The sequence below is a fragment of the Dreissena polymorpha genome, chromosome 1 (genome assembly GCF_020536995.1).
Source record: "Dreissena polymorpha isolate Duluth1 chromosome 1, UMN_Dpol_1.0, whole genome shotgun sequence".
Classification (NCBI taxonomy): Eukaryota; Metazoa; Mollusca; class Bivalvia; order Myida; family Dreissenidae; genus Dreissena; species Dreissena polymorpha.
Window position 1 is genome coordinate 61854204 of NC_068355.1, and position 17513 is coordinate 61871716.

The 17513-nt window shown below is 34.3% G+C and overlaps 1 protein-coding gene across 6 annotated transcripts in view; it reads right to left on the minus strand.

The window, feature by feature from the left end:
- The window catches only part of LOC127831629 (leucine-rich repeat-containing protein 74B-like), a 118812-nt gene that overhangs the window by 56476 nt on the left and 44823 nt on the right, over positions 1-17513 (minus strand). The window contains exon 1 of one of the 6 annotated variants that reach the window (XM_052356651.1): positions 3162-4370. The exons of the other annotated variants lie outside the window; for them this stretch is intronic. Within the exon in view, the coding sequence (XP_052212611.1) occupies positions 3162-3242 (81 nt within the window). The 5' untranslated portion in view covers positions 3243-4370. Of the gene's footprint in view, positions 1-3161; positions 4371-17513 lie in introns of those variants that run through there. 6 annotated transcript variants of the gene reach the window in all.

Here is a 17513-nt window from a genome sequence, read left to right on the forward strand (position 1 = left end):
ATTATTTTGCATTTTTTCCAAAAGAGATGGAGCCAATGCTGAGGAGATGGCGCTAATGATAAAAGGTGGCGCCAATGTAGGATGTATCAATTGACAGTCGTATTGCTATGACATTATCACATTACGTACATTTGATAGATAATGTAATTGGTTATATTAAATTTATTTTCAACATACTTACGAAGGCCCAAATCTTTACAGAACATAAACACAATCTATAATAAATAAGATGTATGTTTTTAAATACATAAATTATCAACTCAATGAAGAAGTCACCAACATGAATAAAAAATATTGTACAATATATACCAAAAATGTGTAAAACTCAATAAAACCAATCACTTAAATGTTCAACATTATCAAAATAATTCATAGATGGCAATATTTGTATACAGTATGATAATCCACGAAATAAATAAGATAGTTCTTGAAACGATGATTTGTGGCCCTTAATCCAAATGATTAATTTACTAAAAGGCCAAGGTCAATGAATCTTAATTAGGCTCATATATGTTGTTTTTCCCACTATCAACTCAAAAAAAAGGAAGATAGCTCGGTCTTTTTAATTGAACTTTTTTGTATAATACATGTTAAATGTTGTTATTTAACAAAGGCGAAAGCTTAAATCCATCAAGACATTATTAGAAAACTACTTTTTCTAATTAAATAAGAACACAACTCAAATGTGCTGAAGTAGTCAACTAACAAAAAATAATGTAAGTCCTGTAAACATAATAGAAACCATTACATAAAACATTTCACATTAAAATAGATAAAAATGTGCATTGGCGCCACCTCCTAATCTGAGCGCCACCTCCTTGCATTGGCTCCATATCTTTTTTAAAAATGCAAATTTATCCATTAGATCTGTTAGAAGCCGATGCTTTTGCGCATGCATTTACATGTACAGGTTCAAAACAATCCTTTTATGTAATGATTGGCTGGGAATTTGCTCGTCACATAGGCAAAAGACATCGATTTGCTTTATCGAATTCTACCATGCGAAAACTTATTAAGGTCCTTACATTTCTGAATGGGTGTGATTGTATGTTTCTGTACATTTTTAGATGAATTTATAATCACTGAATCGCAATACATTGGCCGATTAAAAAAATAATGCGAAATGTGTTGTAAAACATATTAAACCTAATCACCCTGTAAAATTATCTGTTAAATTTTAAATCATCTGGGCCCGAGTGCCACCTCGGAAGTAGCATTTTCTCATTTATTAATTAATGCATCTCAAAAAAGAGGTGGCATGCATGATTAACGACCCTAAATTAGTTCAATTAAGAAAATAATTAACTGCCAATAGTGTTTTAAAACATTATCTCAAAATGGGTACCCAGGCCCAACCTTAATAACTGCCATTATTAGTGGGCAATAATACCCAAAAGTAAAATACCCATAAATAAAGGGCAATAAATTTACATTAAGTCATCGCAGCGCAACTACCTGACAATATGCACATCATCATTCACCGTATAAGGACACTTGAGAGCTTAATTAAAGTCAGAGCATTAGTTCCTTATGTCTCGCACTGAAAAACCTTTCACAACTCTTCAAGTGGCAGGGAATAAATGGTAGAAATAATGAGTTACTTTGTAAGGGATCAAAGTTATGGCTTTCAAGGTGAAAGATTTTTCAACAACTTTTCATGAATTAAGAAGGTCAACTTTTTTTCATTACTTTAAGAGAGCTTTCTTACTTAAATGCTAAGCTTTCAAGCAATTATAGAGAAAATTATGTATCACAGTGTTTTTTCACCATGTCAAAAATGGTACCAGGTCCTATTGGATTGGGAAAAAGTTTGGCGTTTTGACAAATTTTTTGAATTAAGTGTTGTTTTTGTCTTCAAATAAATGCTTCGAAATTGAGAATGTTTTATTGGAAACATTACATTAGGAATTTTAAGGTCCCATTTGAGGAAAATGTCTACTTTTCCAATTGGGAATGGGTTCAATTAACGGCCCCGAATTTAAACTAAAAATACACTGATGCATATACAAATAATATGAAAACATTAGTCAATGCTCATTATGCCTGACATGTTATGTCTAACATTATCATGTAAATAACAAACATGTATTACTTCTTCCTCCCGGACAACCCTATAACTGTGACCTCTCAAATCACAAGAAGAACAAGAGCTGTGTTTGTGAAACAAAATTCCCCCTACTGCGCCGCTTTGAAGCCATATATTTGGCTTTCGACCTTGAAGAATTACCTTGACCTTTCACCACTCAAAATGTGCAGCTCCATGAGATACAAATGCTTGCCATGAATATCAAGTTGCTATCGTCAATATTGCAAAAGTTATGACATTAAGGTTAAAGCTTTGTGACAGACACAAAGACAGACACATACAATGATAGACAGACAGACAGACAGGCCAAAAACAATTTACTATAATATATATAATTGTGCATTATCACAAGGCAATTAACTTCCTGAAAAATCAGATCAACATGACATTATCATGTGCATTATCACCCTATATGAATACTGTATTATACAAATTCATCAAATTACAAAATGAAAACCAATAATGAGTGTTTTCCTTAAGCCAAAACATGCCATTAGGAGAAAGGATTGTTTGAACATTATTTCGATTTATTATAAATAAGCTTAATTCATTTGCATTTATTAAAAAAGTGATGTTAAATGTTGAATGATTTATATTCAAACTGAATTGACATACTCGGGAAGTGATTTGTGATGAAATCACATAATAACACTCACTATTGCTGCCGTTTATTTAAAATGTTTTTGATTAAAGAAAATTACAATAATACTGTTTATTACAAATTCATCAAATCCTGAGATGAAAACTCATCAGAAAATGTCTTCTTTTTTTAATAAAGGGCGATAATTCACGGAAGAAGAACAACCTTGCAAAATAAGTGCAAGTCAAACATACAGGGATGCAGCAAATGAACTTTTATCCTATCCAGATCAAAAGTCTATTTGATCATAAAAGACTTTTGGATGGAAGGGCATGGAGTATGACACATACAATAACGGCGCAAATTTGTTTCACGCCCATGTAAACTCAATGCTGTTAAACATATCAGACAAACAGGTAAGGCAATAACACGCCACTGCCTGCTTAAAAACCATAACAAACTAACATATTTATACCAAATGCATGTAATTTCTACCTTACTCCTGTCTATGCTCAAAATTCTTGGACTCCTCAAGGAGGCTCTAAATGCAGCCTGTCCGAAATACGACTCCATCATATGGAAATGAAATAATTCTGTCGCTAATGACACACACAGCAGTCTCTATGCTTATTATTTTGCAAATCAAAGCAAATCTTGTTCACAATTGCACAAAATCAGTCCCATCCGTAAAATAGGCTTAACAAATTCTAAAGCTGGCCTCACATGCATTTTAGCAAGTTTTGCATCCACTTTACTTTAAACGCGCAGTTTAAAACTCCACATGCATCTTTTATTGTCTGAATTTAATCCCTTTTCAGTCCACATTTTTCAAAAGTATTTTTAAGAATAGATAAGTTCTCTACCCTGACATCTGCTAGATAATGGGCTTTAATTTTATTTGTTAACATTTAATTGATACATATATTATCAACAACAATAAAAACTTTATAAATTATGTTTATTCAGAGCTTTCAAGAAACTCAATACTTTTCACCTGAACATTATATGCAAAGAGCATAAAAGATCATCTGCTCCTGCTCATGATTTATCTTCACTTAAACATTCGAACATTCAAAACACATTTTGTTCCACCTTAATTCACAAGAAGACAACTGTAAATGTTCTTTCTCAACAAGATCTGTGTTCCTTTGCAACTAACACCAAATAAACACTAAACAAAATCACTTCACATTTCCCATTCATTATGTCAAAAGTCTCATTCCAAAACAAGTTATTTAATTCCTTTAAAAGTTATATAACAGTAACTTTCTGGAGAGGGTTTTTCCATGAAACAACTTTACAAACCTTTCAGCAACTAACATTTCACATTAAGTTAGTAGTAGGATTTTTGTCATATTACGGTTTCTTCATTTTATTAAAATTAACGGCAGAAAACAATAATCAATTGAAGGTTTCTCCATGAAATCACCTCACTAAGCTGTATACTTTAAGTAGGCTCTGTCATCTATCCCATCATCCGCTCTGTTTGCACATGCCTTTAGGTCTTTCAACAAAGTTCGACAAGGATTTTACATGTGGAACAAAGTGGAATTCTATAATTCAATATCCAGAGTAAATATACTAGGAAATTAATTTTGTCTTCATTAGAACTTTTCATTTTAACGATATTTTCAACAGTAACTGTTAAGCCCGCAAACAGAATATTTCCTTATACTTCAGCAGTTTTAAGTTCAACCCTCAAAACCATAAGAACTCAGCAAACTTTGTTTAACAATACAACCTAACAACAAATGAGAAATCTCTAGGAATCAATTTTCTTATCAGTTCAACTGATTTTCAATTTATTTAACCCTTTCCCACTCAGAAGCTAAGTAACTCGCAGTCTGTTCAGGTTTTTTGTAGTTTTCTGCTCATCTAAGTACGAGTAGGAAATTAGGCTTTTAACACTTGAATCGAGTTAAAAAGGTCTTTAATAAAATTTAACTTTCTAAGGGACTACAAATACGTATCTAAATGGTAAAGGGTTAAGTGAAAGTCCTCGGAAGTGGACAAATTGAATAAAGCAAATAGTCAGTGAATTGACATTCCTTTTATAACAAGGCAAAGACCCAATATATTTATTTTCTTGATCAAACAAAAACCAAAAACAAACTTAGCAACTAATGTTACATATTGTTGAGGATTTTAATTATTTGCAATGAACATTCACAATTTGATGTGACCTAAAAATATATTGATTATTAAATGGAGGGATTAAATGAGTAATTGATTTTCTGAAAAAAAACAACATTCAATATAGTTTACAAGATAGTTTACAATTACGCATTATATATATTTTTATAATTAAAATTATTGAAGATGAAGCAAATGTTAATTGTGTTGATATTTTGTTTATTGGTAATTTTTACAATATATTCAACAGTATTTTCAGTCCTATTATGTGTTATAAACTAACAATTGCTGGATAGATTTTTTTACCGATACTAAGTACACATACTAATTTACAAATAACTAACAACAGCCTTTAAATACATGTACCCTCATCCAAAAAATGTGGCCATTTTCCTTTATGATTAAAAACGTGTGTATGATTTGAAAAGGACTAAAGAGGTCATTACTTAATTCACTAATACACATTTCAGTCTGTTTACTTTAAACTTTATGCACATATTAAAGCTTTCCTGACAGCATTGTCGTAACACTAAGTAGCCTGTATTGTTCACATGGCACAGAAAAGGACACTATTTCCAGATACATGTTAGTCCCATGCAGCATCCAAAATTACAGTCAAAGACTAAAGCAAAATCAGGAGAATCTAAACACAATAAAATCGAAAAAACTTTTATCAAAAGAATATTGTTTAATATATTTTTCTTAAACTCACATATATCCTTTGGGCATTTGGGAAGCTCATTACTTGAGGATGGATAAAAGGTTGCTCAAATGACTGAGTATAAGCATTCACAGTTGCTAAATTGCTGTCAAAGAGAAGTTTTCATCTGTTTTTAATGTTCTTTAATACCTTCCTCAATGTTACCAATAAACTGAAATGGAGTACTCCTATGTATTTTTAACAAACACCTGTAAATGAATGGATTTATCAGAAACTAAATTACAATAAAAGGGATAAAGCACATGACTAATTAAGCAAGTAATTGCACAGATGAAATTCTCAAGGGCCCAATAATGTTTGGATGCAACATTTGGATAATATTGTTCATTGGTTAACTTATGAATGAGGTACTTTAATGCTGTCATAATGTTCATGTCCTTAAATATGTACCGTATTCTTTGGAATAGATGCACTAAGGGGGGGGGGGGGGGGTAGTTGGGCAGAATTTAGGGACTTATATGTAACAAAATAAACCTATGTTATTGATGGGTAAATCTGAGCTCATATTCATTAATCTATACTTAGAACAAGGGCTGTTTGAAAAACATGCATGCCCCCCCGATATGGGCTGTCCGTTGTAGTGGCAGCCATTGCGTGAATACGTTTTTTGTCACTGTGACCTTGACCTTTGACCTAGTGACCTGAAAATCAATAGGCGTCATCTGCGAGTCACGATCAATGTACCTATGAAGTGTCATGATCCTAGGCAAAAGCGTTTTTGAGTTATCATCCGAAAATCATTTTACTATTTCGGGTCACCGTGACCTTGACCTTTGACCTTGTGACCTCAAAATCAATAGGGGTCATCTGCCAGTCATGATCAATCTACCTGTGAAGTTTCATGATCCTAGGCATATGCGTTCTTGAGTTATCATCCGAAAACCATTTTACTATTTCGAGTCACCGTGACCTTGACCTTTGATCTAGTGACTTCAAAATCAAAAGGGGTCATCTGCGAGTCATGATCAATCTACCCATGAAGTTTCATGATCCTAGGCGTATGCATTCTTGAGTTATCATCCGGAAACCATTTTACTATTTCGGGTCACCGTGACCTTGACCTTTGACCAAGTGACCTCAAAATCAATAGGGGTCATCTGCGAGTCATAATCAATCTACCCATGAAGTTGCATGATTCTAGGCATATGCGTTCTTGAGTTATCATTCAAAAACCATTTTACTATTTCGGGTCACCGTGACCTTGACCTTTGACCTAGTGACCTCAAAATCAATAGGGGTCATCTGCAAGTCATGATCAATGTACCTATGAAGTTTCATGATCCTAGGCCCAAGCGTTCTTGAGTAATTGTCTAACAACCACCTGATGGATGGACCGACCGACAGACCGACATACCGACAGACGGACCGACATGAGCAAAGCAATATACCCCCTCTTCTTCGAAGGGAGGCATAATTAAGAATAAAGAACATACTAAAAACCAAGAAAAGTACTTCCACGGTTTAAATATATATATGTAGGTTGTAACTGGTGACAATGTCACCAGAAGAAAAAAAAACACACAACAATTCTTGAATATTCCAAAAAGTTTCTTTATTCTTACACATTAGTCTAAGTATAAAGTGGTGAAATGCCCAAATTATATCTTAAATTACTCCTCTACATATGAGGTTGATGTACATTTTCATTCATATCTAACTTATAATTATTTTATGTCTTCACAAAGATTTAACAAGAACAAGCCATGTGTTTGTGAAACACTATGCCCCCATATATTTGACCTTTGACCTTGAAGGATGACTTTGACCTTTCACCACTCAAAATGTGAAGCTCCATGAGATACACATGCATGCCAAATATGAAGTTGCTATGTTCAATATTGCAAAAGTTATGGCAAATGTTAAAGTTTGCACAAACAAACAAACCAACAGACAGGGCAAAAACAATATGTCTCCCACTATAGTGGTGGGGGACATAAAAAGTGAAATATAAGTTGAAATCAATTTGCTATATAGAGAATAATAGGTTAGTGTTGATTAAAAATCAGGTTTATCATGCGAGGCTTAGAAAACAAAAAAGCACGAGCCTTGGCGAGAGCTTTTTTCGTTTTTCGTGCTGAGCATGATAAACCTGATCTATAATCAACACTGACCTATTATTCTATTTATCCCACTTTTTATTCAGTAAACTTTTTTTATTTAAACAAAATAAGTTTTCATGAGTGTTTGTCGTACTTTGATAATGACTGTAGTGTAACCAAGGTCAGTGTATTACTCCGCGTTCCAAAAATAACCGCTGATCAAATAATCTTTTTTTTAAATCAGAATATCGTTCTGTAACAAAGAGTCGAGCGTTATTAATTACAATTTTAATCATATTGAATTGCAAATCTTAAAGTTTTATGATATCAATATGACATTAAGTTGTTATATACAAGGAACTACATTTGTTTACAACGTAGCCTAAGACCACACACAATTCACTTTCGATATCAAACTATCAAGTCGATCACGAGGTGCACAATATTTGCTTCTTTGTTATAATATGTGGTTATTTCGTGACGAAATAACAAAGATTACTTGGATTTAAGCTAATTGTATACATTTTGAATGTTGAAAGTGGCACCAAAGAATTGTGAGGCAAAGTTGTTCGAACTAGAGAAAGACATTTGCTGGTGAAGTGACTGGGTGGGACGAACATCAAGATCAACTTGTTTGACGGTAGACAGTGGTTGTCTAGGCTGCATTTCGGCCATAGTTTCGGTGCATGAAGGTGAACAAGAGGAATCTGTTGGATTGTTACATTTACTGAGCAAGAATGAACACTTTTGCTGCTGTTCAACAGATATGTTGGAATAATTGGTCATGGACTGGACATTTTTGTGCCCTGTTATGGCCATGGTTTCAGTTGGTGGAATGTTTGCATTTAGAAGTTTTTGGACCAGGAATTTGCGAACTGAGTGGTTCGTTATTCTCTTGTGCTTGAGAAAGCCGGCGTCTTTTGCCATGGCCTTCAGAATCTGACCTAGCTTGTTGACACCCAATTGTTGACGCAAGAACCACTGGGATGCAGTGTCATTTGTGCGTATTGCCAGGTTGAAAAGATGCTTTGAAGAAAAATCAGATGGACGCATATCCGAGTACAGCTTGTAAATTAACACAGGATTTCTTGGTCCAGACGATTGTTTTCTAAGGTAAAAGGGGAGCAACTCGAACTGACTTCTTCAAAGGGGAGCAACAACAACAGAACCTATTTGCATAGTGTTAAATTTACCTAATACTAGAGGTTTTAATAAAAATAAATGACAAAAAACACGTTTTTTGCTACTATTATTTTTATTATTAATGCACTTGGCAAATACAGGTGACGAGGTGCGTGGGAAAAAGTAGTCCCGGTTCGGCAGTTGATGACGTCATTTCGTGCCATTGATTATAGCCTTGCCGTTGATAATAGATGAAATTTAATAAACGGGGCTTTAATAAACCGATTTCGCTGTAAAAGTGGGATAAAAAAAAACAACAACACCTTAATCCATAGATTACGTCTTTTTAGATGGACTCATAAGGCTAATAGATAAGCTGAAAAACACTGAAATGACCTTTGATACAATCAAGCTGAAGTTAATTAATAAAGAATATAAATAACTAGATTAGAAGAGAGGATTAACATCTTTATATAATGACACTCACTTTGATTAACAAACATGAATAATTATTCTGCATGACCAATTGGTTTATTTAATAGTTTCAACAGCTCTTAGCACAAATACTGGCAGTAAACTGGTAGCCAGTGCAGCTACAAATCACTCAAATACTGGCAATATACTGGTAGCCAGTGCAGTTACAAATCACACATAGTCAATTAAACTCATCTTTATTTGAATTTTCTCCTTTAATCTCTAGTGAAGTAGTGTTCAAGAAGCCCCAATAGTTCTATCTTAGTGAAGTTCAATAACACTACATTGTAAATCAATACTAGTCAGAAGACAGTGAGTACAAAGATAGACGGTAGGTACTCGGGAGTGTCAACAGTAGTTTCAAACAAGCTGTTCAATGTCATGATGACATTAAATTTCAAACAGAATTGCAACAAAGTTAAAACAAGAGCACCGCCTTGTGGGTGCAGACCGCTCATCTATTTTCTTGTTAAAGGTGAAGGGACTCTCATTTTCAATCACAAAGGAGGGAGGGGTGGAGTGAAGAGGGGTGTATAGTGTGGGGGTGTGGACATTTATTACATTATCTTCCAAAAATGCAAAAAAAAAATGCAAAAAAAATAAATAAATCGGGGGGGGGGGGGGGGGGGGGGGGAGTGGGGGGTGGGGGATTCTTGGACAGTATTTAAAACATAAAATAATAAATATTTGTGTTTTTTAACCGTTTCAAAAAAAAAAATTTGGGGAGGGGGGGGGGGGGTTAAGGTGGGGGGGGGGGGGGGGGGAAAGTGTGAGGGTGTGGTGGTAATTTGTGAGATGATCTTAAAAAAAAAAAAAAAAAAAAAATGGGGGGAGATTCTTGGGTGCGATGGTTGGACGGTATTTCAAACATAAAACAAGGGACAAAATTGTCACAAAACCAGGTTTTCATTGTGAAAAAAAATCTGATAAAGGGAGACAACTCAAACTGAACTTTTTAAATGAACAAACAAAATTAACCCCCTTTGTAAGTTTGTTTTAAAATAAATCTATTTTTAGTCGTGGCGACCTTGACATTGGAGATATTGACGTGATTCTTTTGTGCGACACACCGTCCCATGATGGTGAACAAATGTGCCAAATGATTTTAAAATATCATAATGAATGACATAGTTATAGCCCAGACAAGCTCATTTATGGCTATTTTTTACCTTTGAACTCAAAGTGTGACCTTGACCTTGGAGATATCGACGTAATTATTTCGCGCGACACACCGTCCAATGATGGTGAACAAATGTGCCAAATGATTTTAAAATCTGACAATGAACGACATAGTTATGGCTCGGACAAGCTCATTTATGGCCATTTTTGACCTTTGAACTCAAAGTGTGACCTTGACCTTGGAGATGTAGACGTAATTATTTCGCGCGACACACCGTCCAATGATGGTGAACAAATGTGCCAAATGATTTTAAAATCTGACAATCAACGACATAGTTATGGCCCGGACAAGCTTGTTCCGCCAGCCCGCCAGCCAGCCCGCCAGCCAGCCAGCCCGCCCGCATTCGCCAATCTAATAACCAGTTTTTTCCTTCGGAAAACCTGGTTAATAATAAAAATAAATAGTTGTGTTTTTTAACCGTTTAAAAAAAATAATTTGGGAGGGGGTGGGGGGGTATAGTGTGAGGGTGTGGTGGTCATTTGGGGGGGGGGGGGGGAATCCGGGGGATGGTTTGGGTGGAGTCTATTGTGGTATGTCAGGTAAGAGTAGTTTTGTCAAAGTATCAATCAAATCTAATCATAAATAAAGAAGTTATGGCAATTTTAGCAAAATTTAATAATTTGACCTTGAGAGTCAAGGTCATTCAAAGGTCAAGGTAAAATTCAACTTGCCAGGTACAGTAACCTCATGATAGCATGAAAGTATTTGAAATTTGAAAGCAATAGCTTTGATACTTAAGAAGTAAAGTGGATCTAAACACAAAATTTAAACATATATTCAAAGTTACTAAGTAAAAAAAGGGCCATAATTCCGTAAAAATGACATCCAGAGTTATGCAACTTGTCCTTTTCCTGTACCCTTATGATAGTTTGAGAGTGTTCCAAGTACGAAAGCAATATCTATGATACTTTAGGGGTAAAGTGGACCAAAACACAAAACTTAACCAAATTTTCAATTTTCTAAGTATAAAGGGCCCATAATTCCGTCCAAATGCCAGTCAGAGTTACATAACTTTGCCTGCACAGTCCCCTTATGATAGTTAATAAGTGTTGCAAGTATGAAAGCAATAGCTTTGATGCTGTAGGAATAAAGTGGACCTAAACACAAAACTTAACCAAATTTTTAATTTTCTAAGTATAAAAAGGGCACATAATTCTGTCAAAATGCCAGTCAGAGTTACATTACTTTGCCTGCACAGTCCCCTTATGATAGTTAGTAAGTGTTGCAAGTATGAAAGCAATAGCTTTGATACTAAAGGAATACAATGGACCTAAACACAAAACTTAACCAAAATTTTCAATTTTCTAAGTATAAAAAGGGCACATAATTCTGTCAAAATGCACGCCAGAGTTATCTAACTTGGCCTGCCCAGTCCCCTCATGATAGTTAGTAAGTGTACCAAGTTTGAATGCAATAGCATTGATACTTTCTGAAAAAAAGTGGACCTAAACGCAAAACTTAACCAAAATTTTCAATTTTCTAAGTATAAAAAGGGCACATAATTCAGTCAAAATGCACGCCAGAGTTATCTAACTTTGCCTGACCAGTCCCCTCATGATAGTTAGTAAGTGTACCAAGTTTGAATGCAATAGCATTCATACTTTCTGAGAAATTGGACCTAAACGCAAAACTTAACCGGACGCCGACGCCAACGCCCACGCCAAGGTGATGACAATAGCTCATAATTTTTTTTTCAAAAAATAGATGAGCTAAAAATTACAATAAATCAATAAACATGTAATTTAAGGACATGATCTGGTGGCATACATGTACAACATTCAAGGGACTTGTTCACAAATAATATAATCAAAGCGCTGAAGGCACTGAAGTTGTTCGCTATTGCATAATTTAAGACGCAACTCATTTTTCAAAATTAATTGCAAGTTTGAAATCATCACAAGTCATTTAAATTTATAAAAAGTGTGTCTTAACACACGGGTCATTTGATGTGTGTGCACTTTTTATCATCCTTTTTATTTTATAGAAATAACTTAGACAAAATAACAACAACATGGCCCTTTTTTGACGTTCAGAAAGCATAGTAAGTATGATGAAATGGTAATGAGAACTAAATAAAAAGACAATATGCAATCACCATCATATTAAATGAATATTGTTTGAATATCGAATTCCTATCTTACTAACAACATAATTTCATTATGGAAATTTCCTGAACAAAACTTTTGGTTTTTGACACCATATACAAATTCAAAATATACAATAACATAATTGATGAAACTAAATAAAAAATGAATCTGCGAGCAATACTTTTTACTCACGAATTAGGTAGTCATAAAGACAGCCCTGTTGACCCGTACTTGTTGTTTATGCATTACTTGTTACCCTAGCAGTTCACACGGTGTAAACAACTCTGACTTAAATATGGGTATAGAGCACTTATGCGCTTTTTCGGAGTAGCTGTTTTACTCAGATTTTCACCTTAAATGACTTTTACATAACGCCCGCAGACAGGCATGAATATATTCGAATATTTCATAGGCTGATTTGAGATAAAACCTCTGAACTTTGGGTACATCGCTGTGTCTGTGCTCAGCGCAAAGGATGTATTACTATTAAGTGTAAGGAAATCCGGACTACTCTCTGTATGTTCAAATGACACAAATTGTGGCCCAGTTTCAATTACGCGTTAAAATCCATATCGCAGAATTTCAGGGTCAGTACTCGTTCACTTAATCGTCCAGGGAATATATAATTAACTATCGATAAACACAGTTTTGCTTTCAAGATGAGAAAACAAACTAATAGTATAGTGTCACGCTAAGAGGAAAATCGTTTAATTATCCAACCACAAATGATTGCCGTAATCGGTCAGCATGTCTAGAAAGCGTTCCTAAACGCCTGGATAGGCTGCCCTTGTTTACAAGTTTGCTATTTTGAAAACAATTTTGTATTAAAAAGCATTGTGCCAAAATGTTCCATTTACAATTTATGATGAGATTTTTAATGACCATCGTCATGCAAAAATGGGTCTTATTCCATATGCGCCCGTCATATGTATATAGCCCACTCAGCCTGAGCATCTCTCAGTCTGGTCAGGAGAAACATAATGAGACCATAACAAATTAGGTTATTTCATAGCGAACAGCATCGCCTCTGACCAGACTGCGCAAATGCACAGATTGGGCTTAAGATACGCTATCCCAAACGCATAAGACCCATTTTGGCATGACACGGCTATGAAAGTGTGATTTAAATGTGTTGAAAGAAAACTGCGTGTAAATAAAATATTAACAAACAATATATTTATGTTGATGGTGAAGAAATACACTCATAATAAGGCATGTGAGGACACATATGATGTGCACTCCCATAGTATAATTTTTATCTTCTTTAATACACTAATATATGGTACTCCTGTTGTATAATTTTTATCTACTTACACTTATGTGTAGTTTGACAACGATCAGTTGATAACACACATTTCATGCGGTGAATATGTGACTAACAAGTTAACTAACACAATAGTTAAACTTTTGTTTTCAATTTAATTATTTAAAAACGTAAATTGCAAACTTTATTTCAAAGTCAGCATTTAGGCCGTTTTCCTTTTAAAAAGATAATTCTTGTCATATTTAGTTGTTTTTTATATTCGGTTTTAGCGATTATAAAACATTTTTACTGTCTATAAGATACCTGTAGTAATTGGTGAAGTCATGTTCAACGTTTCAATGAGAACTGTGAATTTAAACAAACTTAACCTTCTACTTTTGCATTGTTAGCACCCGTGAGTACAAAAGATCGCCGCTATCTGTTGAGAACAAAAGAATGTTTCCCAGAAACAGCAATAGTAGCATGCACTATGAACGAGGTTACACAACATCCCACTATACTTGCTAATTAGCAGATAGTAATAGCCTCAGATGTGGTGGTTATCATTCTTAAAGTAGTTAAGAGCAGACCCACTTGCAATATGTAGTACTAACCGTAGTTGTTTGCATGCGAACAACTAAAAAGTGGAAGTCATACCATTTTTGTCACAAATGCAACAACATAAATGAAAAGTGTACTTCAGGGTGAATTCTAGCCCTAATTAAGAAACACTCATACTAAAATACATTTTCGTTTTTGAAAAGTCATAATTTGAAGTCACTAAAATTATGAAGCGTTGAAACGTTTCGTCTAGACCCTGGTTGTCTCCTAAAATGAAATTCAAATAACATGATAGAAAAGCTTGTAAATCTGTAACTATATGCATATGATTTGCTGAGTCAAGTATACATTAGAGTTTCAGAGGCTATTTTATTAATTAGTTCTTCAAGGAGGTGGTGGCCGTGAGGTGGGAGGAGAAACGTGCCTTCAAGCAAGCATAAGCTATTATTTTTGGCCTGAATTAAAATGCTTCATTAAATTTATTTCCATTTCATGTTTATTCACATTCATGTACTGACTTATACTCCTTTACTTTTTCTCCCGACCCCTCAGCCCGGTAACCAATATTTTTTATGATCTACTGCAATGTATTAGTAAATTTATTAAATGTGAACAGGGAACCTTAAATAATGATACGAAATATACTTCAACAATTTGTTAAACATAGTTTAAAATATTGTTTTCAACATGATTAATATCCCTACAAAACATCAGTAAAATAGAAGAAACCAACTGCACACAAGGAATTAAACTCAGTCAAAAAAACACTTTGAAAACGTGTTTGAAAAATTTATCATGATTTCAGAAACTTACGCTTTCGACGCCATTTTCCTTTCTAATATGGTTCAAAATCCCACTGTCAAGCTCAGAATCATGTTCCAAGAGTCGGAACTCAGTAATAAAAATCCGCCCGCCTGCTGATTTGCATTCCCTTGTATCCTTGGTATCCCTTGAAGGACGTGGAGAAGAAGTGGCCAGAAAACGTCTTAGAGGCATTTTAATTTTAATACAATAATGGATATTTTCTTTCTTTCTTATCACAATATTATAATAGTTATGTTTTAGTCATAACACAATGTCTGTGAGCTTTTATGATGATGTTTTGGCTCCAGCAATTTTCACAATAATATTGTTAGTGTGTGCTTGTGTTATGCATATACTTTCATATGCTTAACATGCAGGATTTGTCTTCTTGCCAGTTTTTTCAATTTACATTTGCATATTTAAAACACACGAGTTGTACACATCAGAAAGTTTAATTTTTGTCGCTCTTTCATTTATCATAGTTTTTATGCATTATTTTGTTGCTCCCTTATACACAATAATATTATATTCAACAAGGACCAGTCTTTTCACTAAATATCAAGTTGTAACAAGAGTCTTTTGTTCATCACATAACAAGTTCACTAACTCTTGCCTCTTCATTTTAATTACAACATTTCACAATATTTTGTCTCTTTGTTAGAAACATAAGTTATTTTACTCCTTCCAAATGTTTGCTTTCAGTTTTCTAGTTATTAGCTGAACTGTATTCTAGTTATTAGCTGAACTGTATTCTAGTTATTAGCTGAACTGTATTCTAGTTATTAGCTGAACTGTATTCCGCAAAAACAAGATTATCTCCAAAACTGAATAATCACCTTGAAAGCACAGAAAGAGTAATTTATGTTATTTCTGTTCCTCAAAGATAAGAGTAACTCACCACTCTGTAAAGTAATTTTAGGAACATTCATACATTTATCTGTTTTACGAATGTGACATTGTACTTAAAAGCACTCTACAAACCTTTTTCCCGCATTCATAACAAAACAGCAAAAGATCTCAATTTTGTACAAAATACAAATAGAAATCCTATAAATGCTTGTAGGTGCCTAGCTATGAGAGCTACCATAATTTAAACATATCTAATGTAATCACTACAGAGTCTTTCAAGTGGTATAGCTTTAAGAAAATAAATTAAATCCATACTTTCCACACAGCTATTAAAGACACACTATCCTTTATACAAATAGTGTAACCCAAATAAAAGCATGAAAGTAATGTATAATAGTTTGTTAACAGGCGCTAAAATTGTGATGATTGTGTTGATGAAGTCGAAACAGTAGAAAGATGCAAGCAAAATTACATTCAAATACTACTCATACTTGTATGGAGTACCACTGGCCTCGAGATTTAATATTGTGACTTTGACCTTTAACTTGTTAACCTCCAAAATGATAGGTCAAAGCATTTTCTAGAGATCCTGCAGGAACAAAATAACATTTTCAAGAAACAAGCCTCTGTAACCTTGATCTTTGACCCACTGCCCACAAAGTTCATAGAGATCTTCCGTTTCTTCTCTTAAGTAACCAGCTTACAATGATGCGGATGATACCAGGTGTAATTGTTCTCTTTAGATCATGCATCAATGTTAGTTTAAACCTATATATATAATCCTTATGGCATCAAAAGACAAAGGCTTATTGAAATCCATTTCCTGGGTAAAACCAGTACTTGAGTGTCTTTGAAGATCTTAAGAATGCTCCCACAGTGGGGATTGAACCCATGTACCCCCTGTCGCTATGTGGACACCATATTCAATACACCACAAAGACCTTTTTTTAAAATAAGTTTCTGCACATTCATTTTTTTTAATCAAATGTACAGATAATTTGCTGACATCTATTCAACTGGTATGAATACAGTTATGTTTAAACTAAATGAACACTGAAATGTCATTTCTCTGATGTTCAATCGATACCAGGTAATAATGTACATTTAAATGTGTGACTCTATAATTGAAATTCAATCAATCCTAGGCCCAAGTACTAACTGATATACAAGCTGACAATTATATTTGGTGAGTTATTATACTTCAAAAGGTTGCATAAGGAAGTCATTAGAATTCCTTAAAGTGATCATATTTTCATGACAAAAAACAAACAAAAAACAAAGGCTGTTTGTAAAACATGCATGCCCCCATATGGGCTGTCAGTTGTAGTGGCAGCCATCGTGTGAATACGTTTTTTGTCACTGTGACCTTGACCTTTGACCTAACGACCTGAAAATCAATAGGGGTCATCTACCAGTCATGATCAATGTACCTATGAAGTTTCATGATCCTAGGTGTAAGCATTTTGAGTTATCATCCCGAAACCATTTAACTATTTCCAGTCACTGTGACCTTGACCTTTGACCTTGTGACCTGAAAATCAATAGGGGTCATCTGCCAGTCAGGATCAATGTACCTATTAAGTTTCATGATCCTAGGCCTAAGCATTCTTGAATTATCATCCGTAAACCATTTT